Source organism: Heliconius melpomene, chromosome 7 (genome assembly GCF_056956725.1).
Source record: "Heliconius melpomene rosina isolate 202511_hmr_F chromosome 7, ASM5695672v1, whole genome shotgun sequence".
Taxonomy (NCBI): Eukaryota; Metazoa; Arthropoda; class Insecta; order Lepidoptera; family Nymphalidae; genus Heliconius; species Heliconius melpomene.
The window spans coordinates 348749-376530 of NC_140395.1; the positions used below are offsets into that span (position 1 = coordinate 348749).

A 27782-nucleotide genomic window follows, 5' to 3' on the forward strand; every position below is an offset into this window, starting at 1 on the left:
CCTTATATCCCACAAATAGCAGAGAGGGCATAGGAAACCCAATGTTAAGACACTTCGTCCCTCACTTTTATGCGGTTTCGAAAGTAAACTCCGGTTTGTCTTGTCACCTGAGCGATAAAAAAGAATAATCCATTCCCACGAATGAAAATCGAACCCTCAACCATCACGCTTGTAATGAGAATTTTTTTTCTCCATGTATGTATTATTAAATAATTACAACATTAACAAGCATTGGCAATACAGCGGATATTGCGTAGGTACCATGCCAAAGAAAATGAATCGATTTCGTGTCACTAACGTGGCCTTGTATACCTACACGTGTAGGTTTAATCAATCTCTATAACACTACTCTACAATCATATCGGGGTAGGCACAAAGAACCTAGTGTTAAGACACTCCGTTGTCCGCTCCACAAGAGACATACTCGTATATACCCGTACATTCTTATTTTGCTTAACCAGTCTAAATTGTATATATAACAAGTGGTCGCCTCCAACTTGGTTTGGGTGGATTTTAAGACATAAAATGATTATAGGTCTTATTTTTTGCCCGTTACTCCTAGTGCTCCCCCTTTGTCATGGGCGTATCTAGGGATATTTTCGAGGGGGGCCTGGACTATAGCTTTAAACAAATTTGTTCGTGTATAAGTCTTTCTTTTGGTAAATTTTTTGTTATTAAAATTTTTGGGGTGGGCACGGACTACCTACATGCTCTAAGTCCAGTGATATCGACTTTGCGTAGTGAGTAGTGGTTAGTGGCTCAGTAACGGAAGCTAATATAATAGATTAATGTTACCACATGCAGGCTCGAAGTCGCTACCATCATGTTTAAATGGAAATGATGTATTCAACATTTTTCATTTAAATTATAAAATATTGGTTACCTATTAAGCTTTGAAAGAAATTTGTGCGAGTAGGGTAAGTTTGAACATATGGTATACTTTATTTTTTTCGTTTTATTTATTTAGTTGTGACACACTTTTAACGAAATTGAACGACTCAATATGATGTTTTGAGGTTCATCTTGTATTAGTGAGAAAAAGTGCAGCGTTGGATTCCACCACTCATACGATATGCTTAAATGGACAACAAAGTAAGAATGGAGTGTCTTACAACTAGGTTCTCTCTGCCTACTATTCAGATGTGAAGTAGTCCATGTCCACACATGAATACTCGTATCGTTTGATTGCGTTGACTTAGAAGCTTGTGGTTTTCTGTGTGCGACCTGCGACTGATACCTCCCCCAGACGGACGACTGAGTGATTCTATAAGAGTTCCATTATTTCCTTTTGTGCTACGGAACCATAAAAATATATAGATAAATCTGTCATTAGTATAAGTTGATGTCTAATTATATATACTGCCTAATAGCAGAGGTTGCGGGTTTACAGTCAAGATACAGTTAAAATACATCTTAGCTAAGAATAATTAAAATAATCAAATAACTAGGTACATAGATGGATAGCATGTAATCTTGTAGTTTTTCGGTTGTAATGTTTATTTTTTAAAATATAGCTTAATAGAATTACACAATAATATTTGAAAAAAAAATCAACTATATTGTAAAACAAACAAAGAATATAATGATATATCATTCCTCTCCCCATTTAATATAAAAATGGACAAAAAAATATTTAAAATATTTAGAGATTTTAGTTGTCACAGATTAATTTTATTTAAGCAAAGATGTTTTTAGTAAAGATTAAAAAAAAACAAGAAAAGAGAGAAAAGTAAAAGACCTCGGTTGACCTTCTAAAACAGTGTCGATGATACTGGAGGAAGGTCACGTAAAACAGGAGGACACCCCGGCGGGCACGTATGAAAAGTTTGATAGACAGTAGACGAGGTGAAAGAGGTATACCAACTTTATAATGATGGTTCACTCTGCTCTCCCTGTGTCACAAAATACAGTTCAAATATTTTGTATTTATTAGAACTATCTCAAAATAATGTTTTATTTTTCATTAGAAAATGTATTTATCTCATATTTACACCATTTTTTACCTTTACAAAGAGACGCGGCTATTACTGGTTCCAATACAGTACTAATTACATTGCTTATCTTATCTATGCTTAATATAGACATAGTAACTTTTCCCTTTTACCGTATATAGCAGAGAAGGCAGAGGGAACCTAGTGTTAGGACACCGTTCAACACACATCGCCCAATTTCAAAAAATTACGTGTCGATTGGCGCAACTTAACACCGCGTTCAAAAAAAATATAATATGTATAAGTATTTCCGCGAACAAGCTGCAGGTATTAGCAAACATACACACATTTTTTTTATAATGACTAAGAAATACCATTACTCATCTCCATGTGAACTAAAAGTGCAATTCATTCTGTTCTTATAAACCTTTTTGTCTTTGTTCATATCCTGTAATTGAAACCATCGCGTAGTGGGACAGCGTGTGACTGTAAATGCGACGGTTGTGGCTTCGATTCCCACTAGTGACAAAAACAACTAAGTGTAAATTGAATTTGAGTCATTAAATTGAAATTCAATTGAATCTTGAGGCCGAGGTGGCGCAGGACCAAAGCGCGAAAGTGGGATTCGGTGGAGAAACGAGTATCTTCGCGCTAGGTTCCAGGGTTTCCTGCTATATGCAAGATTCTACTATCATCACATTTACAATCACTCAGTCTTTCCGTACAAATACCATTAAACTAAATTCGTTATCACGTAAAAGTAAACGTACGGCAACCATTGTGTTCTTATCAGGATAGAGACGATCTTTAACCCCTTTTGTTTACTACGGATTATTTTTAGCATGACTTTTATATCTCACTCTTATATATGTGCCATTTAACTCTAGTAACCTTTTTTTTAGCTTCACGCCTTATCCCGCATATTGCGAAGTAAGCGTAGGAAACTGTTGGAGGAAATGAAATTGTTTTTATTTTCCCGATTGAAACGGCAGTGTCAGTTACGTTTTCGTTATATTTCTATTAATTTTATTTTTAACTTTTAATACGTTCTACGTTATCTGTATAGGAAAAAATGGTTTCCTCTTCATAACTAATTGTGGTTTTGTTACACTATCACGTACATACATACATGTCAAACTGATAACCACCTTTTCTAAAGTCAGTTAAAAACGATAATTCCATAGCGCTCCTGTATTGCGTCACGTGACTTTTGTTCATCACACTGATTCACTGATTGGCTTAACAAGAGTAGAGTAATAATTTTTATAGTTATTACGTTGACCTATTTTAAATTACTAAATAAAATTTTATTTAGGCGGAGTGGGAGAAACATTACAGGAAATAAGAAAAATAAGATACTGTTTACGTACTCGTGTAAAAAAGGGTAGATTTAGGTGAATTGTGTCAAACGGGCATAGTCGCTTGTAGGCGGAAGCCCTGACTGGAAGGTATCTAGTGTGTAGTGTTGTTATTGAGTGATACATGTCATTTATTGTAATTACGTGGAACCTCTGTCCGAGTACGTTGGAAACATATAGACGGTATGTGTTTTATCGTGTTTTTTTAAAAAAACCTCTAACCGCTTCTGATTTCTAACAATATATATATATTATTACCTTTTTTCGTTTTTTTTTTTCTTGAAAGTATACAGTATAAAATAAAATAAAATAAATTGGATACATTTGAGGAATAATATATTTTCATTACCATGGTATTGTAAGATAAAAGTGCGGCGTTAAGTTTTGCCACCAACAATCAATTACTATAATATGGGAGGAAAATGTACAACATATTGTCTCAACGCTTTACAGGAGGAAAACGTTTGTTACTTTCACGTTATTTACTGCTCAAATTTGAACTCACGCGTTAAAATCGTCTCATGTTGACGTCATTCTATGTTATAGTAGACGGTAAAATAACCTGAGATGACTGACTGACTCACAAACGAGATTATTGAAACTAGCCACTCGACTGGTCAAAAGGGCAATGTTTTATAATATACCAATATTTTAAAGTTAAAAAGTTTGTTTGTTTGAATACGTTAATCTCAGAAACCACTGGATCGAATTGAACACATATTTTTCTGATGAATAAAACATTATATTTCAAAATAAGTCAGTAATTATAAAGTACTTGTAAAAACAATTATTTTACACATTATATATTACTTGAGGCTAGTCTTGGTGCAGGGGCAGAAGCGTGTGACCCTGCTATGAGCAGCAGGATACAGCTTGAAGCTGAAAAAAAAACATGTAATGTTTCGAGAATTCGGTGCATAGGGAACGCTAGGCCTCTCTGCTGCTGCTGCTGACCGCTGACCGCGAGTATTCTCGTTTCTCGATATATATTTATATTGGCAGCCCTATTATAATGTTAGCTCGCGACTTGCGTGTCGAAGCACTGTGCGAGGTCCGTAACCCTGAGGGATACAAAGATTTTTATTTTTATGTGACTTATGTATATGACGCGATTGGTTGAAAGTTATTCGAGTGTCTGCACCTAGTGGAAATAAACTCCGTTTTGAGTTATTTTTAGGTTCGCGCTACATCCCGCACATGGCAGGGTAGGCAGAGCGAATATGGGAACCTAGTATTGTTAGGGAGTATGCGGGGAGAAACACGATCTATATATTGCGAAGATTAGTATAATTCAATATATTTGCTTCTATAGGTAGGTAGGTATCTATAGTGTTCGCCATACTTTCACGTATTGTAGATACGATACGTGTGACAGATTCTGTATATGTGCTCTCATAGATAAGTCTAAAGAGGTCGCCGCGCTTTAAACATTTGAGTGTTTAACGTGCCCGTAGGTAGGTAGGTAGGGTAGGGGGTAGGGGGTACCCTGTCGTATACGAAGTAAACGCAGTGACAGCTATAGATTAAGAGTTGGGGTTCGATTTTATCATTTTAGCTCAATTATTCTACAGTCATTAGCCTTTCCCAGAATATAAAGTACGTATGCCCTTAAAAGTCCTTCCAATTTTCATGACCTTCCTAAGGTAAGGTAAATAATCGATAGGTATACAGTTTTAAAGGTGAACAGAAGTCAATCAGTCTTTAGTTATAATTACTCTCGTCATCCTGGCTTTATAGCATAGAATGTTGCGTGGAAAACGGAGTGTTTTAACATTATGTTCCCTATGCCTTCCCTTCTGTATGCGGCTTACATCGTGAAAGTGGAAAGCGGAGGATTTTAACACTAATAGTGTGAATCTAGATTTCATTCAAGTGACGAGTTGTTAGTAGTTTTACGCTGTCCTCGATACATAGCGTGTTAAATGGCGAAACTAAAAACCGCACTTAACCTTGACAAAGCACAGGATTTGACTCCCTCTAGTGGGTGATTGAACCTACAACCTACGCGATGACCATACATATATTAGAAAACGCAAAAACTCAGGCACCCTAGGCGTAGGTCATTGAACTTGCAGAGGTCATTGACTAAAACTATATAATTATGTATATTTTATATTGAACAATAACAATTATTGTTTAAAAGAAATCTTACTTTATAATGAAATCAATAATAAACATTAACTTATCAAATTAGAATTTTTGTATGTTATACACCCAATGACATTGCGCCGGATTCAATGTCTCGAATTTTGGACAGTCCATGGGGAACGGAGTGTCTTAACATTAGGTTCCCTCTGCATATCCTGCTATATGCGGAGTACAGCGTGAAGCTATAAAACTGAGTAAGTAAATAAAAGTAAAATAATTATTTCTTTTAGAGCCGCTATCAAACACGTGAATTAAATAGCCATTAAAAATGTAACATTAGTTAAATACTAATTGACGTTTGAGCGTTATAAAAACAGTTCATTTTACATAGTGCCAACCAGTCTGCCAAGTTCATATTACGTCATGTAGATATGGTGAAGTGTAGTATATTGTTTATAATATAATTATGTATATACATTGGTAGGCTGTCATGGCAAGGTCATGGGTTCGATTCCCGCTCGCTCCACGCTCTGTCGTGTCGCTACTCGACACGTAATATCACCTAGGTCTGTATATCCTATTAAGCGGGAAAAAGCTTGAAACTGCTTTGCTTATAATACATATACATGTTTTTGTTTATGTTGTTGCGTAAGCGCAGCTGTCCATGATCAATCAGTGTAGAATTCTATATAAATATTTGTTATTCATTGTATATCTACATGTTACTTAATATATTTATATGAATTATGAAATAACTGGCGTTCAAACGCGGCTTTGCACGCTTATAATAAAACAACATACCTACTTATAATAATCTGCATTTGTTTGCGATAAATCGGTATTTTTAACCGACTTTTAAAACAAGGAAGAGGTTCTCCATTAAATATTTTCAATTCGATATTCGATTCATTTATTTGATTAATTATTTTGGATTCGATTTCGATATTGGATTATTCGAATCGATTTGGGTATGTTTTGCATATGCATATGCAATCATTACAGTTATTTTACAAAATCCTTATCCAAATCAATAATTTTACATTTTAAGCTGTTTCTGAACGAGTTAATTAAATTATTCATTGATATCAACACATTTGACTGTCAGTCAATTCCGTTTATTAAATGAATCATCATGAAGTTCAAGCGGGCGAAGCCGCTGTCGGGCCGCTAATACAAAATATTTACATAAATTGTAGCCTATGTGTTACTCTAAGGTATAAGCTACGTTATAAAGTTTCATCTAAATCCGTTCATTAGTTTTGTGAAAATGGAACAAACAACTTTCTTCACAAACTTCCACCATTTCCATCTAGCTATACTTTTAATAATATCGAAACGGATTGGTGTCTGTACATGGGAGATATAGAAGAAAAAATGTTAATGCTGGCTTTTTATAACATAGTAGAACCAAAAATAATGATTTATAACATTTTTGTCTGTATATCCGTGCGTTTCTTCACGCCTATCTCAGAAACTAACTAACAAACTAACGCTAACCACGATCACTAGTTTATAATATTAGCAGAATTGGTTCAATTCTAGAAGAGATTGTTTGATACAACGCTTTGATCTCAGGAACTACTTGTTCTTTTCTTGAAGACATTGCATGTTGAATGGCACGTAACATATAATTTGTAAGTTTTAAATGATTACTCTTAAATGACTTCTTTCATATAAAGGAACACAACCTACTACCTACGCTATATAGGAAACCTAACGTCCAAAGGTTTCAAAGCCGTGTAAATCTAGAATAACATGTTTATATTTAACATTATATTATACAATACTGCATGGTATGGCTTCGATGGTAATTCGAAGGTTAGTTGTTAATGCCACACATACGTACATACATAGTTTATCGTTATTCGATCTAGGCTACCGTAGCGTTGGTCGTGGGTTCGACGCTGGGAATTATTATATTTGTAATATTTCTATTTCCACGCTCTGATAGATGAAGCGCGGCGTTGAGTTTTGCGATCCTACACGTAATGTCTTGATAACGACCACCCTGGACAGTGGAAAAGGCATTGTCCTTACACAAGGTTCCCTTAGCCTACCCCAGCTATGGTCAAATTCAGTTTCTTGGATTTCATTCTGTAGTTACAAGTCGACCGAGTAAAAGAGTGTTTAAAAATTCTTAATTCACGCCATTTCTCGTAAGGAACAGTTCTATATCTGTATGATTCGATTGTACAACACAAATTCAAGGTCTTTTTTTATTTTTAACGTGACCTTTACACGTGAGGTGTATCGGAAAACACTTAACTTACTTGTTATTGTTTTTAGTCTCACGCGGTATCCTGGTCTACATAAAAAAAGAGTTAGCGGAGGGAACGGAGTTTTTATTCTTTCTTTACCACTTTACTTCCGCCGAATTTTCGAGGCATTGCGTGTTGAGTGGCAGAACTCAACGCCCGCTTTGCCTTGTTATCAGAGCGAGAACGAACGAATGAGAATTGAACCGACAACCATTGTATTTACAGTCTTACTCTGTACCTTTGCGCCACGTCGGCCTCGTTAATATATTGGCCTGGTAATTGTCCCGGCAAACCGATGTGTAGTTTCGCCACTTAACACGCAATGTCACTAAAATAGATTTCCTATCTAATAAGAGTTGAACTCACGACCGTCGTCCAGTCCACACACTTCCCCCCATATGCTCTTAAATAATATTCATTCATCGTTGCGCAGCCAGTTCAAATCCGGGGTAAAACGTGAACGTACTTCAGTGTACGAGCAAGGTCACAGTATTTTAGTACGCTTTTCGCTTTTTGCGCATTTTTTTTAGGAGCACGAGCTTTTGGAAATCCTTTTGTGGAAGACTAGTTGTTATAAAAAAATGTTTTGTTAAAATTTAAAACCCATTTTGATTGTTTCTAATTATTCATAGTTTTTTAACATCACGCTGTATCCCTCATATGGGAGGGTAAGCAGAGAGGACCATCTAGATTTGGGACACCCCGTTCCCCAGACACCATGCACGTTTTCTAGATACATGTGGATTCTTTGTAGGTATATCTTTTTTCCATAGGTAGGCAATTAAAATAATTAGTTCCCCGAGTGGGATTCGAACCAGCAGCCGTTACGTTTACAATCAGATTGAAAGTATTATTACGATATACATTTTTAATACTGCTTAAAAATCTGAATTAGTGCGAATATAATGTTTTCTACATACAATCAATCAACGTAAGCTGTCCTTTTTTTCTTCAGAACTCTTGGATGGATATCAAAGTTGTCTAAATATCAAAAATTATCATTTTAAAATATTTATTTTTATTTGTATGCATATATCTATATTATATGCCGCTGCTCATCCGTGCAAGTTTTACCTTTATAAGATCAGCTACACACTGTATTCCCCACACAGCAGGGTAGGCAGAGGGAACCTAGTGTTAAGACACTCAGTTCCCGTCGATGCAGCTTCCGCCGACTTCTAAAGGCAGTGCGTATCAAGTGGCGGAACTCAACGCCTCGGTTTGCTTCGCTCGACACAACAGCGAAAAAATTAAAATTTCTTTTAAATACATATACCTATTCAATTCCTCGAGTGGAGATAGAACCCACAACCAGTCGATTTTACAGTCTCACTTTATGTCCCTGCACCACGAATGGCCTCACCTTGATAAATATGAACACCTACCTTTAAAAATGTCAACATATGTAAGTGTTTAAGAATATGAATCTACTAACACCATTTTTGTATTCCTCTTATACCTACCAGGGGACGCATGTGGAACGCAGAGTTAAGACATTGTGTTCTCCACTTTATGCCCAAATATCAAGACATTACGTGTTGAGTGGAGGAGTTCAACGCCGTTTTATAACGACGCCTTGGGTTATTTTCATATATCCTCAAAATGTAAATAACTAAGTCATTTTTAGTACAACAGAGTACTATAAGAGTTCCGGCGCGGTGTTAATGACCTACTGGGCAACGGTATTGTTGCAGGTTTCAACATAAAACGTCATATTTTGATAGTCATTCTTTGTTTGTATAAAAGAGGTGCCGTAGCGACTGTAACGCGACGGTTGTGGGTTCGATTACAACTCGAGGGAATGAAATATTTGATATTTTAATTTCTTAGCTCTGGTAATTAGGGAAAGCGCGGTGTTGGGTTCCGCCACTCAACACACAATATCTTATGAATTTGGGAAAAGTGGGGAACAGAGTCCCTTATATTAATGTATGAGGTTCACCCTCGTATGTGCGGGTTACAGAGTAAACCTAAATAGAAAATATAATATACAGGGCACATTCTGTATATTGTATCTTATACATGGTGTTACATGTTGAAATTATATTTAATAATATATTGCGACAGTGTCTGACTGTAAACGCGATCGTTGTGGGTTCGCTCTCCGCTCGAGAAAACGATTACATTTATTTTATGACTCGCCAACCTGGGCTTGGCTTCGCCCGCTTGAACTACACGCATATTTATTAAATATGTTTATGATTTTTTTTTCAGTTTAGTTGGTGAATTCTAATAAATCATGAAACACGTGTTCACGGAAATATTTTTAAGAGTCTAAATTTCAAAGTTTATAAAAATCGGTGCCAAATTTAAAAAAAAATCATACAAATTTTCAACTCCTATTTCGTCCCTTTAGAGTTAAAATTTTTCAAATTCCCTTCTTAGTGGGTGTCCATATTACAAAAATAATCATTTGTCCAAATTTTGTGATCTTACCTGTCAGTGGGGACATCTCCTTTTATATAGATTATAGATATTATTTTTGTTAGATGTCTTTGTCTAAAATGTCTTGAAAATTAGACAGAAAAAGAGAAACAAATTTTGTGTGGTTCCCTCTGGTTAAACATAAAGCCGACATTAATTTTTATTACTAGTACAAATAAAAAAAACGTAGTGTGTACTCCCTCTCATTAGTATATTTCTCATCTTTACGCTGTATCCTGCATGTAGCAGGGCAGACAGAGAACACGACTCAATTCTCTCTTTTTTCTCTCTGTAGTATATAATAACTCTTCCTATTAAATTTGCTATTTGCTGCATAATGCATTTGTGATTTATAATATAATAAATTCGTCTGACAAATAAAGAGTACTAAAATTTCTTCAAAACTTATCACTCAGTGTCTAGACAAGTGCATTACGAGAGTGCATAGGAATTGATGTCCTGATCACTTTTCACTTATAACTTATGCATGTTATATGTACGGAATGGGTATATACATTGCCGCCATCTTGGCACAGTGGGATAGAGTTGGCTGGAGACGCGATGGTAGTAGATTCGATGTACACAAGAGAACAATTTAAATCAATTGGAGATGAGAATAAAATTAAAATATTCTTAATATTCTAACCTACAATCATCACCATTCCAAATGCTTGGTGCATTCAAGAAATATCTTCAGATTTTTAATATATCAATATATTATATTAGCCCCCTACCCCCCGTCTGGCGTCTAGACTAGACTGGCAGGTAGTGCAAGTGCAAGTGCAAATGTTTATAAACTTTTGTTTAGTTTGTTACCAACCGTCGCGCTGTGCGGACGTCTTCCGCTAAGTTAAATAATTTGCTTTCAATACTAATATACTGATTTCGAATCGATTTTTAACCGACTTCTGTAAGAAAAGGAGGTTATCAATTCGACTGTATTTTTTTTTTTTTAATGTTAAATACATATGATAATACTTTGTTTATTGTTATTTTTTTGCTATATTATTGTGCATTTTATTTATAGTTAAGGAATTCTAGACTGTTTTTTAATAAGTTGCACACCATATATTTTACATAATTTTGTTCAAAATAATTTTATGTTAAATACATCATAAATATTTGCACTGATTTTATTTGTTTTTTATTTTCCGGTAATTTTTTTGTAAAAAATGATTATACAATTTAGAATCCCTCTCGAGGAAATGAATTTTTTTAATATTTTCCCATTCCGAGCCAATGTTAGATTTATGCTTTTTTCACGATTCAAAAGTACTTGCTAAAATCTATTTGAATAAATAATATTTTGAATTTGAACGTGTCACTTTAATTAACAATAAGACAAAGATTCGATAGCATTTTATGATGTCCACCTTTCAAATATTCTTTCCTAATAAATGTATAATGTAGTCATGAAATAATCTTTACAACAATTTCGCTTACATTTTGAAAGCAATAAAATAAAGACATTATCAAAAAAGGAACACGTTATATACTGTACATTCCACATGATGTTCTATTTTTTTTAAATATAATTTATTATTCATAGTGACTTCCTTCTCCACGTATCGTTTCAAAGCCCTTGCTATCTAGATGTCGGATCTGAACGCCTAAATTGCTAGTCAAACATGTATAGTTAGGCATTGCCAGCTTTTTTGAAATAAAGGTAACCTAGTAAAAAAATCACCTAATTTTATACTTTTCGTTATCATATAACATTATTTGCTTGCTTTAAAATTAAAGTAAATATATTCTTTATTAAATTAGGGTATTAACAGCACTTTTGCATTAAGTCAAGCCGTATAATGATGTCTATGTTGTCAGTTCCATGAGATATGACCACCGGCTCAGTAGGCAGTTCTGTTGAGGAAATGGTAATAAGCTCAACAGCAGCTCAACTTAAAAATTGATTTTATCATATTATTTATATTTCAATATCGTATCCAAAATACGTATATTCATTGAAAATCACGCCCCCAAATTAAATTTGAACCTACTATTTAATTTCCAAGACGTCAAGATGTCGTCGGAACAGCTGACCTGACTGATATAGAACAACAATAGTAGTAGAAGTTGTAGTAGTTGTAAAAAAAATACAGTACTCACGCAGTCGCCGCACGGGGTGGACGTGCGCTTAGTTTAGAGTTCCTTTTGTGTTATATTTGAAAATGATTAATGATTTAGTATCTATATCTTGTTATAAATCAGTTTTTGTTTACGATTGATTCATTTAAAAGTTGACGCGATGATTGTAGCAGTAGGTAGCGCGATGGTTCAAGAGGGTAGGCTTGTGTTTAATTTTGCGTTTTCTTTATTGTTTCGTGATTAACGAGACGGAGACAGGAAAAAAACTTCCCGCTATATTTCGTATAAAGCAGGATTTCAGTTACATTTATTCCTTCGATCTGGATCTCTCTGAAGACAAAGTGCGGCGTTGAGTTCCGCTACTATGTTTTTTCAAATTTGAGCGCAAAGCAGGAACTGAATCTATAAATTCTGTATCCCGCATATAGCAAAGTAGACAAAAGAAATCTAGTGTTAGACACTCTGTTCCCCGCGGATTGTCAAATTAATCGATGCATAGCGTATTAGATGACAGGACTCAACGCCGCACTTTATATAGCTACCAGAACGAGGAAATAAAAATATTTTATTTCCTCCAAGGGGGAATCGAACCCACAATACAAAATCTACAATTTGATCTAGGATTTCTTCCTTAAAGTGCAACGAACCTAAGTCAATGTACCACATACTATTAAAGTTTAATCGTTCAATGTAGGCCAGATACAGATATACTCGTAGATAATTTACGTTTGTTTTTCATATATTTCGCACGTTATCGGCTTGCGATAGGTGCAGGTTCGTGACCGTCCCGTCCCGGCCGTAAGGACGGCCTCGAAATTATTATTTTTTCGTATATTTATGTTTCATTAAAAAAATCCTTTATCTTTTATTATGATAAGATAAAAGAATTGATATAACAATGTATGTTTAATGATATTAGCAATAATACCGAAGGTAAACATTTTTTTAGGCCAATCGTGACGAAAAGGCATACGCATGCGATTGTAAACGCGTCAGGAAATGGGTTCATTTCCCACTCATACAAATTAAATATTGAATATTTCTATTTTCTCGCTTTGGTAAAAGGCAAAGCGCGGCGTTCTATTCCGCCAGTCAATATCTAATGCCTCCAGAATTCGCCGTAAAGTGGGGAACGGGAGTGTCTTTATGGGAACAGAGTGTCTTAACGAGAACGCAGAACGGATATGTTAATAGTAGCTTGCCTCTGCCTACACTGCTTTGTGCGAGATGCAGCGTGAACCTAAAATAATTTTTAATCGACTACAAATAAAATAAGGTTATTACTTTACATTTACCTATGTGTATAGAATATTCCAATCCTATTGGATTATGATGAAGGTTGAATCTGTATTACTTGAATTGTTTTCTTGTCCTTGCTCTCATCGACGACGTGCGTCGGTTTGTTTTGCCACTCGGTGGAAGAGAGTCAAGACACTAGATTCCCTTTAATTTATTAGACAATTTTTTTTCTTAGTTTTTCAGTTTTTTTTTCATATTTTTATAATAAAACGAAGTTTTTAATATTTTATACGTGATATAGCTGTGATATTATTACTTATTATTCTAATATAAGTAACTGATAAGTGATCAAATGTTTTGCTTATTCGGACGGAGTAAGTATAAAATTATTGTTATACGAGTATATTCTAATACATTGTAAGAGGCCGTCGTGACGTGACACACTTCCGTGACGAGGCGAAGTGTTGAGTTCCCCCACTCAACGTGCAATGCCTTTAGAATTCAGCGGAAAATGGGAAACGGAAGTATTTTAAAACAAAACAACGCAGCATTAAATAACTTGTATCGATGACATCGTGGCGAAGTGGCACAGCGTGTGATTGTGGGTGTGGGTTCGATTTCCATTCGGAAAGTTATTTATTTTCTTTTTTCGCTCTGGTGACAAGACAAAGCGAGATGTTGAGTTTGGGCGGAAACACAATAAAGTTGTCGTCCCTGGGTAAAGTTGTTGACTGCTTACACGCGATACTGTGCGAACCACCCACTTGAAACCTAAAAACACTGGTCACGTGCACGTTTTGTTCGTTTTTAAAAATCAGCAAAATAACCAAAAGGCCCTTTTAAATATTTATTTTGTTCTGTTTTTTCATTATTTCTTTTTATACAGCAGCAACAGAAATACATTATCTGATATTTTCACCCTTTGGGTACGGAACCCTAACAAAGCGACACACAAGACATACATACATATATTATAACAAATAGATACAAAATATTAATTTATATGCATCACACGTCTATCTAAACGTTAAATAGGCAAAGTCCTTTACTATTTAAGTAATGATTGTACGAATGATAAACGAGGTAAACCAGGACGTTGAGTTCCGACACTTAAAACGCAATTTTTCGAAAATTCGGCAGAATATAGGGAACGAAAGTGTTAAATGGGAACGGAGTGTCTTAACACTCAGTTGTTAGGTTCAAGCTGCTTAAAATCAATTTTGAAGAATGGGTATTGAGCCCATTACGATATAAAAGAGACGTCGTGGCGCAGTGCTACAGGCGCGTGACTATAAACGCGACGATTGTGAGTTCGATTGCCAGTCAGGGGAATTAATTACTTATATCTTGATTTCTTTGTTCTAGTACAACTGCGTGCGAACATTAGTGCGTTGAGAAAGGAGTGTCATACACACATATACACACCCATATATAGTATATATAGCGTTACAGCAAAAGGGCAATAACCACTACGGTAGACGAAAAATCGTATTAATATAAAGGAAAGCCCTTTGTCGTCTGTGCGTTGAACCTGTCTAGACTAGACTTAGACTTAGCCCCAGTGGACTGCGGTGTCTGCTTTCTATTCTATATCCATTTCCTTTTTAATATGCGGAACTTTGGAAATTCTGAACAAATTGAATTATTATACTAGTTCTTACTTGTGACTTTGTTCGCTTGTTTAAATTTAAATAAGTAATCGTTTTAAGCACATGACTCGGTAGGTACTTCAGGTAACTTTTAAAAAAAAAGGGTTCCTGGTTACCTAACACGCTATCATATACCTACCTATATAAAGCCTCCAAGAGACTGTCCAATTTCCAAAACAACAAAAACAAAAGTTTAATTCGAGCCAATGGTTTCTGAGATTAGCGTGTTCAACCAAACATACTCTTCAGCTGTCTATGGCAGTAAGCGATACGTTAAAGGGTTATGCGTGGGCGCAATACGCAACCATTAGGGCGTAGCCGTGTTATTTTTACGCTACACATACGAGAAATATATACTTAGATTATATAATTTTTACTAGTTGTCATTATTATTTTATCTAGTACGCCACTATTATCGTTATTCTATTATTAATTTAATTTTTAATTCAAGCGTTCAGGTAGTAGGGTAGGCAAAGGGAACCTGGTGTTAAGGTACTCCATTTGCCAGGTTTCGCATATGGTTAGTCACGGAGGCTTCTAATAAAAATTTATAATATTTATGTAAAATAGTAAAATAATAATGATACATTTCATACATAATTCTAATAGTATTTTTTCCTTGTTTCAGGTGAGTGTGAAAATTTCTTTGAAACAAAGCAAAAGGCAATTCAGGAAAATGATGTAAGTTTTGTTTTTAAAATTTATAACAATGTGTTTTAATTTAAAATAAAGATATTACTATAGACCTTCATAAATCAAAATTAATAAAAAACTAACTGTAACTGAATCCAAATCCGAATAAAGTAATTCCATCTCGTTTGTGAAGTCTCAGGCTCATTTTTATGAATTGATCTCAACTCTGAGATCGATCTTAAAATACAGTTTTTGTTTAAAAATTATTAAAACGGCATCTCAAGATTGATTTTAAGAGTTGAGAGGTGCTTTTTATTATAAATATCGCCCGAAATGAAACATGTTGCGACAGGTTTACGGTTGCCTTGTCGTGTCGACATTCTGACGCTTAGTACGAAAGTAAATTTAAAAGTAAAGTAGCGAAAATTACTAAGAACTTTTGTTACTAGAAGAAGTAAACAACACATAATATAGAATCCAGTAGTTCAGAAGTGACCTTTGAGTACTTCCACCATTTAGGGCCTCGCTCATCATCAGACAAGTTTGATCATGTCATACCATATTATTGTATTGTCACTAAGTTACGTATAAATGCCAATTTTTATGATAGCAGGTACTTTAATTAAATATTTTTTATTTATTCAGTTTCTTAAATTTTATTATAAATTACAAGTCGACCTAATAAAAAGCGTGTCAAACAATTTAATAAATTTTATTTTGGCACATTCTTTTAAGTATTGAATCAGTGTGTCAACATATACTTCGCTTCCGTAAAGTCGGTTACGGTGACGTCACACACTTTCGCTAGAGTCGGCCCAGTTTACTCGCACTCGCAGAGCACTCCTTAGACTTTGTGCAATTTAAAAATGTTATATTTAGCAATACATATTGTTATATGTATGTGTGTATAATAACATTTTTGTTATAGGTTTGTGGTAAGTAGGGGAAAAATGTAGTATCAACTCTGACCACATTACCGCATTTTGTAATCAATGCTCTTTTATATTGAATTGAAGGAAGTATAGGAAGTATTAAATATTTATATTTTTTGTTTTTTTGCGGTTTACTCTGAATGCCGCGTATGGCAGGGTAGGACATATTGTTAAGAAACTCCGTCCCCATTAAGACTTTCCCACACCACATTTTTCCACTTGCCGCCTAGAAAATATAAAAATGAATTTTCACTTACATAGAAATCGGGAATCGAACCCCATACGCTAAAAATCTATTTTGAATACTAAATAGATTGTTAATTCCAAGTTTCAGTCAACAGCACGTCCGTACAAACTTTCCATTCATGTTGGTGGTAATTAAAAGAGTAACGTTAATCGTATAAATTGCTTGCTTTTCTTACAACTATCATTTAGTTCATATTATTCTTGGATATTATTCTTGGACCTAATTGGAAGGTTGGAGTTCGATTTTTCAAAGTCTTCACATCTATCATCAATAGGTAGAGAATTCTTAGAGTTAAAACACTCCTTTCCCCACGCCCCGTTCAATTTTCGAGAGATTACGGGTTGAGTGGCGAAGGTCAACGCCGAGCTTTCCCTTGTCACCAGCGATGAAATAAAAATAATTCTGGATTGTGAATCGTAACCAAAATCCTTCCGTTTACAGTCCCCCGCTGTGCCGATGCGCTAGGAGGCCCCATTTTCATATATTATTATGAAAATATTTTTAGAGCAACTCAAGTTTTTTAAATAATTTCATATTACTCTTGAAATATTATAATAAAATGAAGAATCGAGTGAGCAGTCCTTCATTGTGCCCTAAAACGTGAAAAATCCAACAATATGTCTATTTTAGTTCAACACAACGAAACTCCCGCGCATCCAAGATTGCCGAACCTTGTCTAAAGCCCAAACTTATTAATCCATTAACACCATTCATAATACGATTTAATATTTTATACATAAGGCCAGTCACAGTACAGTGGCGCCGGGGCAAACGCGACAGATTGCGAGTTCGATTCCCATTCGAGGAAATGAAATATTTAATATTGACATTTCGAGGCAACGAGGCAAAGCGCGGCGTTCAGTTCAAGTAGGGAAGTGTATTATGAGGAAGGGAGTGTCTTAATACTAGGTTCTCGGGTTCCCTCTGCCTGTCTACCCTGGAATGTGTAGGATACAGCGGGAATCTAATAAAATCATTAATCTGTCTGATCTATCATGATTTTAGACTCTTAAAGTGTAAAATCTGTGCCAAGGTTCGCTTGCGTCATATCGAAACCTGTCTAGACCACACGACGCCCGCTGCATACATGGATTTATTTATAATCTATTATTAAACAAGCACGTGTTTTAAAGCGCTGTAGCTGATATATTGTACATTTTCACTTTTAAAAAAATGGAATGGATGTGACTTCAATTTCATTCTGGGATAAGCCTGGGGTAGCCTTGCTAATTATGTTATATGTAGTCGTACTGTAGATAGAAGAAGCTGGTGCTAAACACTCCATTCCTCACTATCCGAGACATTGCGTGCACAACTTTCCAAGACTCTGTGTTCTAAAAGCGATTTTTAGTGACTTTTCACTATATTATATCAAGTTGGTCAATAGAATACAAGAATTTGTTGACCCACGGCTATAAAATGATTCCAAAAAAATTATAAATATTTTTTAATGATTCATTAAATCATTATTCATACAAAAATATAAGTACATGAAGTGGCATACTGTTCTGCTTCCAGCCTAGCAACAGCGGTAACTGTGTCAGAAGGGTTCGGGGGGCTCTGACGTAGAAGTGCATTCGACACTCGTGTTGGGTAACAAAATGGCGTATATCTAGTTTACTATTCAAATTTATACCTTATTCCTTAGAAAATATGGTTTAAGATGTAAATTTTGTATTGTTTACTAGCGAATCTGTTAATGGAATTTCAGTTTTATGTCTTCAATAGCAGAGTTGTGTTTTTATTATTATTTTTATTCTGTAGCTTCTGCTACGCAGTGCCCTGTATATAGCAGGCAGGCAGAGGGAACCTAATGTTTAACACTCCGTTTTTCATTTACCGCTCAATTTTCGAGGCTTTGAAAATTCTATTCAAGTTTAAAATATCAATTTCTTTAATAGTCAATCTGTTAATGAAATTTCAGTTTTATGCTGTAAGAAATAGAGTTCTCTTTCTCGTTGTTATTGTTAATTTTTGTTTTTGTAAAGGACTTTGCCAGTCGTTTAGATTGTTGAACATTATTATTTGTTTAATAGAGAGTAAGTACTAAATAGTGTCACTCACTATGATATTTTTTAATGTCACGCTTTTGAACTTTAGTGCTATAATAACAATAAAATGCTTCACGCTGAATCCCGCATATAGCAGGGTAGGGGGACTTTTTTAAAACGGCGGAACACAACACCGGACATAGCCTACCAGAGCGGAGAAATTCATTCCCTCAATTCAGAATCGTGCTCACCACCATCACATTATTTATTGCGCAATAATTGAATTAATTGTTTGTAAATTCATCATGGACATACTGCTCCCTGGATATCTTATTGTTCACGGAGAGAATAGTGACACGGTGTAATAGTCGTCACTCCGTCTTTGATTAAGAACTACTTAATCAAAGACGAAAGAAGAAGATTAGGCTTACTTGTGGCTTACGAGCCCGTATGTTTAAATGGGAATACCGAAGAGTTGTATTTTAAATGATTTGACGGTTTTAAGTGTCCGAAGTAACTCTTCACCGCAAGTACAGTGGGTTACATCGAAAAGATTAAAATGATCTCATATGGGCCATAGGTATAGCCCTCCTCGACAAACGGACTGTAGTTCCCGAGACAAGCGCGCTCAACCAAACAAACTCTTCCACTTTATAATGTTGGAATATTATTTTATTGTAACACTTTTGAATCCAAAACTAAATGTTATTGTCTAATCTTATTTACTTTGCCCTAACGGTTTAAATTGTTTCTCATTGAACCATTCCACACCGAAAATCGAACTTGCCACTTTATTACTTTAACAATAAAGCTCTTTTTTCACTATTCAATGCATTTGAGTCATCGCCTCGTGCTCCATGCTGTCCTAGTACTTTTGCGCGGTTAGCAACCATCTGAAACTGCGTAGTTTTTGTTTTTTTTTTATATAAAAAAAAATGACAGGACAAGTTTTTTTTATTTATTTAGACAGAAGTTGGACTTTTTTGAGCTTTTTAGTGATACATCACTTAGTGTTATTTGTTTTGTATGTCTTACAATATATGTATTTGGTGGTTACCTGGGGGAACCTGGAGACCTCCTCGTGTTACCGTTACCTAGGTTTTTTTAGGGTGATTTTAGTCATTTCAGAAGTATGGTTTTGTTTTCCCGGGGAGGCTTCCGGAAATAACAATGTATAGTAATTTCGTTTTTTTGGGTATAATTGACAAAAGATTGTAATGTTTTCGTTTTTTTGTGGATCATTCCATTCAGTTATCCGATGTTCAGAGTTCATCGCGGCGTGACATTATTCGATCGCTATGTCGAAAAACGGTACAAAAATATTTTATCAATTCGAATTAGTAGTTCCTGAGATTAGCGTATTCAACCAAACAAACTCTTCAGCTTTATAATATTAGTATAACATTTAAGACGGATTAATGAAACAATGTAAATATTTTTATCGTATGCTTAGGAGATTGACCTCGACACGTTAACAAGAGCTTTGGAACAGAAAGGTTATTTTTAATTGTTCTTTTTATAGTCTACATTATTGTTTACTAGTGCTCTGCTCATGGCTTCGTCCACTAAAGCTTATTCGTCAGAATAACACGTAGGCTGCAGTTTATATAAACATTTTGTATAATTTAGCTATAATGTAAAAAGTAAATAAGTTTAAGCGTGCGAAGCCGCGTGCGGGTCGCTAGTGTGTTATACCTACATGTAAACATTTCATTCCCTGTGATATTATGCAAATACACGACCTTTTAAATTTACAATTTTTTAAATATATTTTTAGTTTATTAAAAACAAGTTATTTGTAAAAAAAAGTATTATTTTCAGCTCAATGCATAATATATATTTTGTCCTTCGTCAACTTGATAAATGTGAAATTAAAAAAAATAAATGTCACATTGGCTTGTGGTTTTATATTAATAGAATATACAACTTAAATATAGATACGTGCTAAGTTAAAAGGTTATATCTATTAAAAGATAACAAGTTCAAATTTAGTAGTAAACTTTCTATACTTCTATACTTAATAAACTTTCGTCTTGACTGTAAACATGACAGTTGTGAGCTCGATTCCCACTCGTGGCAATAAGCAGAGTTTCCCCATGTGTGTTTCTCAATGTGCGATGTTTCAAAATTGGGCGACGCGTGGGGAACAGAGAGTCTTCTTAACACAAGGTTCCCTCTGCTTACCCTGCTATATGAGGGATACATCGTGAAGCTATTGTCTCTATAATCTTTTGTATTGTACCAACCTAAAAACTTAGTCGTTTCTAAGCAGAACAGGGTCACACAGGTAGTTGTGAATCTCTATATTTATTCTCTCTTCTTTGTTATTGGAAATTAAACTTTATAACAAAATTAATAATGTCCAAAATAACTTTAAATTACGTTTCACGTTATGCTAATGGACGCGTGATCATCTAGGTCAGCCATCTTTGTTTGAAAGAGATACCTATACGTGATATGTTCAAGTGCGAGCGAGACAAAGAAATGTTTGTCAACATTAGGTGCTGTATATTTAGATACAAAATGCTTCCGTGTTTTTTTTTATATTATTGTGTTGCCAGTTCGAGGACTTCTAGCTCCCTATATGTGATATATAAATATGTATATATATTTTTTTATTTTTCTTGTTGTGTAATTATGGAATAACCATACTATTTTATTTACTTGCTTTTTAAACCCTCGAGGCAAACATGTGTCGAGTGATAAATTTGACGTATCTGTCTGTCTTTGGTAGCTCGCGTAGCTCCCAAACAGGTGAACCAATTTTGATCTATCTTCTTAAATGTGAGTTAATCGACAGTTTTCTTAGCCATGATTAAAGGAAATATGTCGAGTCGTTTGATAATCTATACTATTTTTATTTCTGTACGATCGGCCGCTTATCATTAAACAATTGTATTGATTTGATGATAATTGCGTTAAACTGTTATGTGCTTGTCTTTTACTCTGTGGTTGTACAGTAAGTGCTAGGCTGAATAATTTAAAGCTTTTGCTTCGAGCGGTTGAGTGTTTCTAGAACGTTCATTGATTTACTGTTTCAAAGCATATATTCTTATATGTTTTTTGTTTTCACAAACATATTAGGCAAAATCCCGTGTATCCCGCATTTAGCGGTGTGAATAAAAATAAAAATGCTCAGTGACTTTACTAATTATTTAATTATACTATTTCATGTTTTAATATACAAGATAACTTGTCAAAATTGACCTAAAGTGATAAGTTATCAGTTATGTTATCAGCTAATCTCCTCTGCGTTACGGGTTTTGCATATATTGTGTTTTAGCATTGTATCATAGTGGATAGTGGTTAAAGGGGGCAGATGCAGTAATATTAGAAAGAAATAGTTAAAAAAATGTATATTTTATTTAACTATTCCTACCCAATACCCTTTCGTTATTGGCTTTCTCAGCGCAGTCGGACAGCGTCTGTAAAGGCGACGGTTTTGCGTTCGATCCCCACTCGACTCCATAAGACAAAGCGCGGTGTTGCGCCGCCAATCAACACGAAATGTCACGAAAACGGTGCGGTGTGAGGGTGGGTTCCAAGGTTCCCTGATTTTTATTTTTACATAAAAATATTTGTAATTATCGTAGTTGCATTAAACAGACTGGAAAATCCGTACATTATACATGTTATATAAATATTAAATTTATCTAATTCAGATAAGAACTCAGAAAATCCCACCTTGTGTAGCAAATATTGCTCTTCTCTACGGCGCTATAGGATATGCATTATATTGCATAAGCTTCATAGTATAGACTTCTTGGATTTGTGACCTGACTGCGTAAATAATATTTGTATCTATCTACACTTTAAACTAGTATTTAATTATAATCGCTTCTAAAGTATTATTATATAACTAACTTTTATCTGCGTGTTTGTCTGCGTGGTCAAATAAGAATTTATTTACAAATCTTAATTACTTTCATGTTCGAATATAATGATCACTCAAAAGGTAATGTCTATACTAAACCTTCAGTTAGCTTGGCAATAAAAAAATTGTATCAAGTTAATACTTTAAATCGATATAACTTTTTTATATATGAACCGATTGAAATAAAACAAACTCTAAATGTTAAGGGAAGCTTGCCGTTTTTAAGATTATCTTGGACGAAAAAACAGAAAGAAATTGAAAAAAAAAAATGTTTTGGGTTCTATTAAAATGATACATGCCACCATAATAGAGTTTCTTATTTATCTTTTCTTTCTTCTTTTGTACCTACAGACAGAGTCAGTTACAATTTTATTATATGTATAGATTGTAAGTGCGGGGAGTAACTCTTACTTCAGGTTCACTGTGATATCGAAACCTAACCCTCGGTAACCCCTAACCTTCGATAAATGGATCCAACTCGAAATAATTTTAATTCGAACCAATAGTTCCTGAGATTAGGACATTCAACCGAATAAACTGTTCAGCTGTACAATATTAGTACAGATAAGAATATTGAATAAACTGCATATTTTTAGGTATTCCCAGATCTGTAGAGGCAATTAAAGGTACTTTCCATATCGCGAAGTGTTTCTAAAATGGCAGAAAATTATATTATATTATTGGCTACTTAACGAAATTAAACAGATATCGTATTTTTTTAGCTTCACGCTGTATTTCGCATATACCAGGATAGGCACATATAACCTAGTGTTAAAACACTCCGTTCCCTTTCGTGATATATGATAAACCATCAGGTTTCCAGTCAGCCTCTGTCATGTTCTTGTACCTTAGTGGCTGTAAATTAAATATCCAATACGGTAATTAATTATTACATATAATATAGGTATAGGTCAAGTCATAGGTCAAGTCTATTAGAATTTTCCGTGGATTTCTGGGATCCGGGAAAATATTGTACGGTGGGAGAAATTAATTATTTCCATTTCCTCGTTCTGGCAAGAAAGCAAAGCCTTTTGTTCCGCTACGCAATAAGCAACGTCCCGTGGAAGTCGGCGGAAAATGGAGAACGGAGTGTCTTGTCACTAGATTTCCTATGACTATCTTTCTTTTTTATACTTTATGGTACTTTATTACAAAATAGCGCCTATAGTTTAAAAAGTAGATAAATAAAAATATGATAACCACCAGTGGAATATGAACCTGCACTTATAGACTCAATAATTAATATAATAAATAATTTCAACATGTTAAACGAGCGATATATTTTTAATGACACCTTTCACACAGGTTTATCGGCGGTGACCTAGTTTGATCGTGTTTCGTAAAACCACTACAGTTTCAGCAAGGACGTACGTTTTATATAAATTTATAGTTATAATAAAAAAATTGAGATAATAAAATATAAAAATTTTATATTGTTATTCCACACTTAAGGAAGAAAAATACGTTTTAAGTAAACTTGTACAAATCTAAACGTAGCGGGATTTGAACCCGTGTCTTTGGGATTGTCCGTTCCCGCTTTGGAAAAGCAAAACGCAGTTTTAATTATAGGAGTGTTCTAGATTCTATAGATAGGAAGATCCTGCTGTATGCGGGATACAACGTGAAGCTGAACAATCAATGGAGTTTATTTATAAGTTACAATAATTTTAAATCAAAATTGGTCCATCCGTTCGGGAGCTACGATGCCACAGACAGACACACACAGACATGAGTCACGACAAACTTATAAGTTAAGTTTTCGTCGAGTGTTAAAAAAATTAGGGAAAAACACAAGAGTTTTCATACCATTACGTCAGAGGTTTCCAAAGTAGGCCTGCACGTTGCTATGTGGGTCGGGTCAAGGCTGTACCGAGGCACGCCCTCGGCTCTACTGACTCTACTGTGGGACGACGATGCATTTCACTGTTCTGGTTACAGAACCAGTACAACTAGGGCTGGAGTAGCTTCTAGAATTGTAATTAATTGTTGTTTGTGGGTTGATTTAGTAGATACGAGAGTACGGGTTCGATTTGATGTAAACGCGACAGGTTGTGGTTTGGGTAAAACCACTCGAGGAAACTAAATATTTAATATTTTCATTAACAATTTCACGAGGCGGAATAAGGAGAACGGAAGTGTCTTAATGGGATCAGAGTGTCTAAGCGCTAGGTTCCCTCTGCCTACCCTGCGTTTGGGTTGTGAGTTTAATTTGCACTCAAGGGAATATTTTAACGAGTTATTTTCATTTCCTCGCTCTAGTTACAACACATTGAGACACTCAACACACAATCGTGTGAAATTTGAGCGGTGCATGGGGAACAGTGCTTCAACTACTAAAGTCCTTCTCCGTATTTTACTATATAGTGGGGAAGCACCGTAAAGATAAATAAAAAAGTACAATCTCTCAAATTCGAAGAACAATTAAATAATTGTTTACTCTGAATGGGTATCGAACCCAGAACCGCTGCGTTTACGGTCCGACGCTGTGCCGCTGCGTGACGATGGCCTTCCATTGTTTTAATCTCTTGATCATTTACTAAAGGTGTCGTCGTCTCGTAAGTGTATGCAAATGAAGATGGACTTTCAACGTAAACGTGCCAACGTGACAAACAATATTATGTAAATCGCTCTATATTCAATTATGAACGTGAAATGTACAGACGGTGTCTTATGGCGGTCCAATTCTTATATTGGACTCGAATGTTTATTAATATTATTTTGGTGTTTCACCTTCATGCTGTATCTTGTACATGGAAGGGTAGGTAGTGGTAACCTAGTGTTATACTCTCCGTTCCCTATTAAGACACTCCGTTCTCTACTTCTGAATTCTTGCTTTATTGTGTGTTGAGTGGCGGAAGTCAACGCAACGCTTTGCTTCGTTATTGTCGTGTTTACAGTTGCAGTTGCACTCTTGCACCACGACTGCCACATCGAATTCATATTACTCGAGTTCTGCCTAAAGAACGTAGAACGTAGTATTTTAACACTGTATTTTTTAAACCGTAGCTCAAAGTTTCTAAATGAAAAGTAAAAACGGCAGAAAACTTTGATACACATTAAAAAAGTTTTTACTTCAACCTTTAATACTAATTATAAATAAACGAGACGGTCCTGGCGAAAATTCTCTCAGAAATACAGCATGAAAGTAAAAAATATAATATAGGAATAGGAGACTTGTAGGTACAACGAGAGAAATCGAAGTTACTTCTAGTTTGGTAACATGTAAAAAATAGTTTTTATCTCCCAAAAAACTTGGAGTAGCGTCTTTTAGTAGGTACTGAAGATCACCAACTTTTTGTATTCATGTTTCTTCAAGTGAAATCTTGTGATTTTTTAATGTTTTATTTTAGAAACTGTTTTGGTTCGAAGAGTTTGCTATTTTATTTACGTTGTTCCCTCGCGGCGTTGAGTACCTCTCAATAAAGCCAAGAACTCAGTGTCTCGACATTAGGGCTCTAGGGAGCTCTAGCTCCCCAGCTATATGCACGACTGTCATCAGAAAAACAAAAATCCAAATAATTATGCCGTTCTCATAAGCATTCGACAACCCGTGTTCTCTGACCTACATTATAGGCGGCTAGGTAGTCTAGTAAATCTAGGTCGTTCCAGCACTGGGTGACCGACCACGACTCGTCTGTACTTGATGCAGATATCTAGATAGCAACAGATGGGAAATCGGGACAAGTGTTTTGTTAATTACAGGTGGATGGAATGGTATGAATGGATCGTTTTATACTTAACTGTTTTAGAGGAAGGATGGTTTTGTTCAGTGTATGGACGTTTCTTCATTTCTTGTTTTTTTCCAAAAAACAGGGGGCACAAGGGTGTGACTGTAACGCGACGGTTGTGGGTGCGATCCCCAGTCATGGCACCAAGGAAAAATACCAATCTCAAAAAATTCGCCGGAAAGTGGGAAACGTAGTGTCTTAACACAATGTTCCCTCTGTCTACCCTGCTTTGATATTACTGATAATTCTATCTTTCGTAATTAATTTATCGACTATTCGATAATTTTTACATCACTAATGTCGAAACTGTAAAATAAGTATGACACAATCGCTTAAATTAATTGCCTATTTTAATTACAAATGGTATACAATTTTTTTGGGGCACTATTATAAATTGTAAAAAAATATTCTATAAATGAATATAATTCATTCCTAGTGGGAAATCGACCCCACAACCGTTGTGTTCCGCCACGACGGCCTACACTCCTTTTTTTGCCAATAAAGATATTTAAAAATAATCCATACCTATATTATAAATTCGAAAGTAACTCTGTCTGTCTGTCTGTCTGTCTCTCTGTCTGTCTTTTACGCAATCAGGGCCAAACCGCTAATTTAATTGTGATAAAATACTCATATAGAGATACTTGAGGGTACCGGGATGAACATAGGATACTTTTTTTTCTCATATTTGTAATATTTTCGATATATACCAATATATTAAAATAATTAATTTGACATGCAATTTATTCCGCCATGTTAATAACAATCGTCGCTACGCGTTGCTAAGCAACGGCTTGCAAAGTTTGTTGTTTTAAGAAAACATCACCCACAGTGAGTTTGCTTAATGCATACATGGCGCGCGCCGATATAGATTTGTATACATTAACAAAAATTAGATGATTGCTATAATTTGATATTCATCCTTATGAAAATAAATATAATAGTCACTTTTAGCATTTCATCTAGATGGAAATTATAGTTTACTGTATAACATTCTAATAAACAATTAAGATGTCACTGATTCCAAATGACCTAATCTTCGGGCGGCATAGTATGACCGACGCGAACGGGCAGATGACTTTGATGATTTTGTAAATTTTTATATATTTTCGAATTACTATTATTTTTATGTAATTATTTGCTGCTTATAATTAATTTATCTCAGTTCGGTTATCTATACCGATGTTATACACTTAAAATATCGTAATTTTAATAATTATTTAATATAGAAAAATGTTTAGTACGCGCGCACGGCAAACTGTAGGTACTTTTTCTAATATTAAAAATTTCCTTTAGTTACTTTTATTTCTTTTGTTTGTTCATTTCGGTTACTCAGATATTTTTT

General features: G+C 34.9%; 1 protein-coding gene across 2 annotated transcripts in view; it reads left to right on the forward strand.

The window, feature by feature from the left end:
- atos (atos homolog atossa) overlaps nt 1–27782 on the forward strand; it is a 36555-nt gene that overhangs the window by 980 nt on the left and 7793 nt on the right. Inside the window, exons 1-3 of one of the 2 annotated variants that reach the window (XM_085188884.1) lie at nt 12173–12341; nt 13619–13757; nt 15661–15713. The exons of the other annotated variant lie outside the window; for it this stretch is intronic. Of the exons in view, the coding sequence (XP_085045010.1) occupies nt 13736–13757; nt 15661–15713 (75 nt within the window). The 5' untranslated portion in view covers nt 12173–12341; nt 13619–13735. Of the gene's footprint in view, nt 1–12172; nt 12342–13618; nt 13758–15660; nt 15714–27782 lie in introns of those variants that run through there. 2 annotated transcript variants of the gene reach the window in all.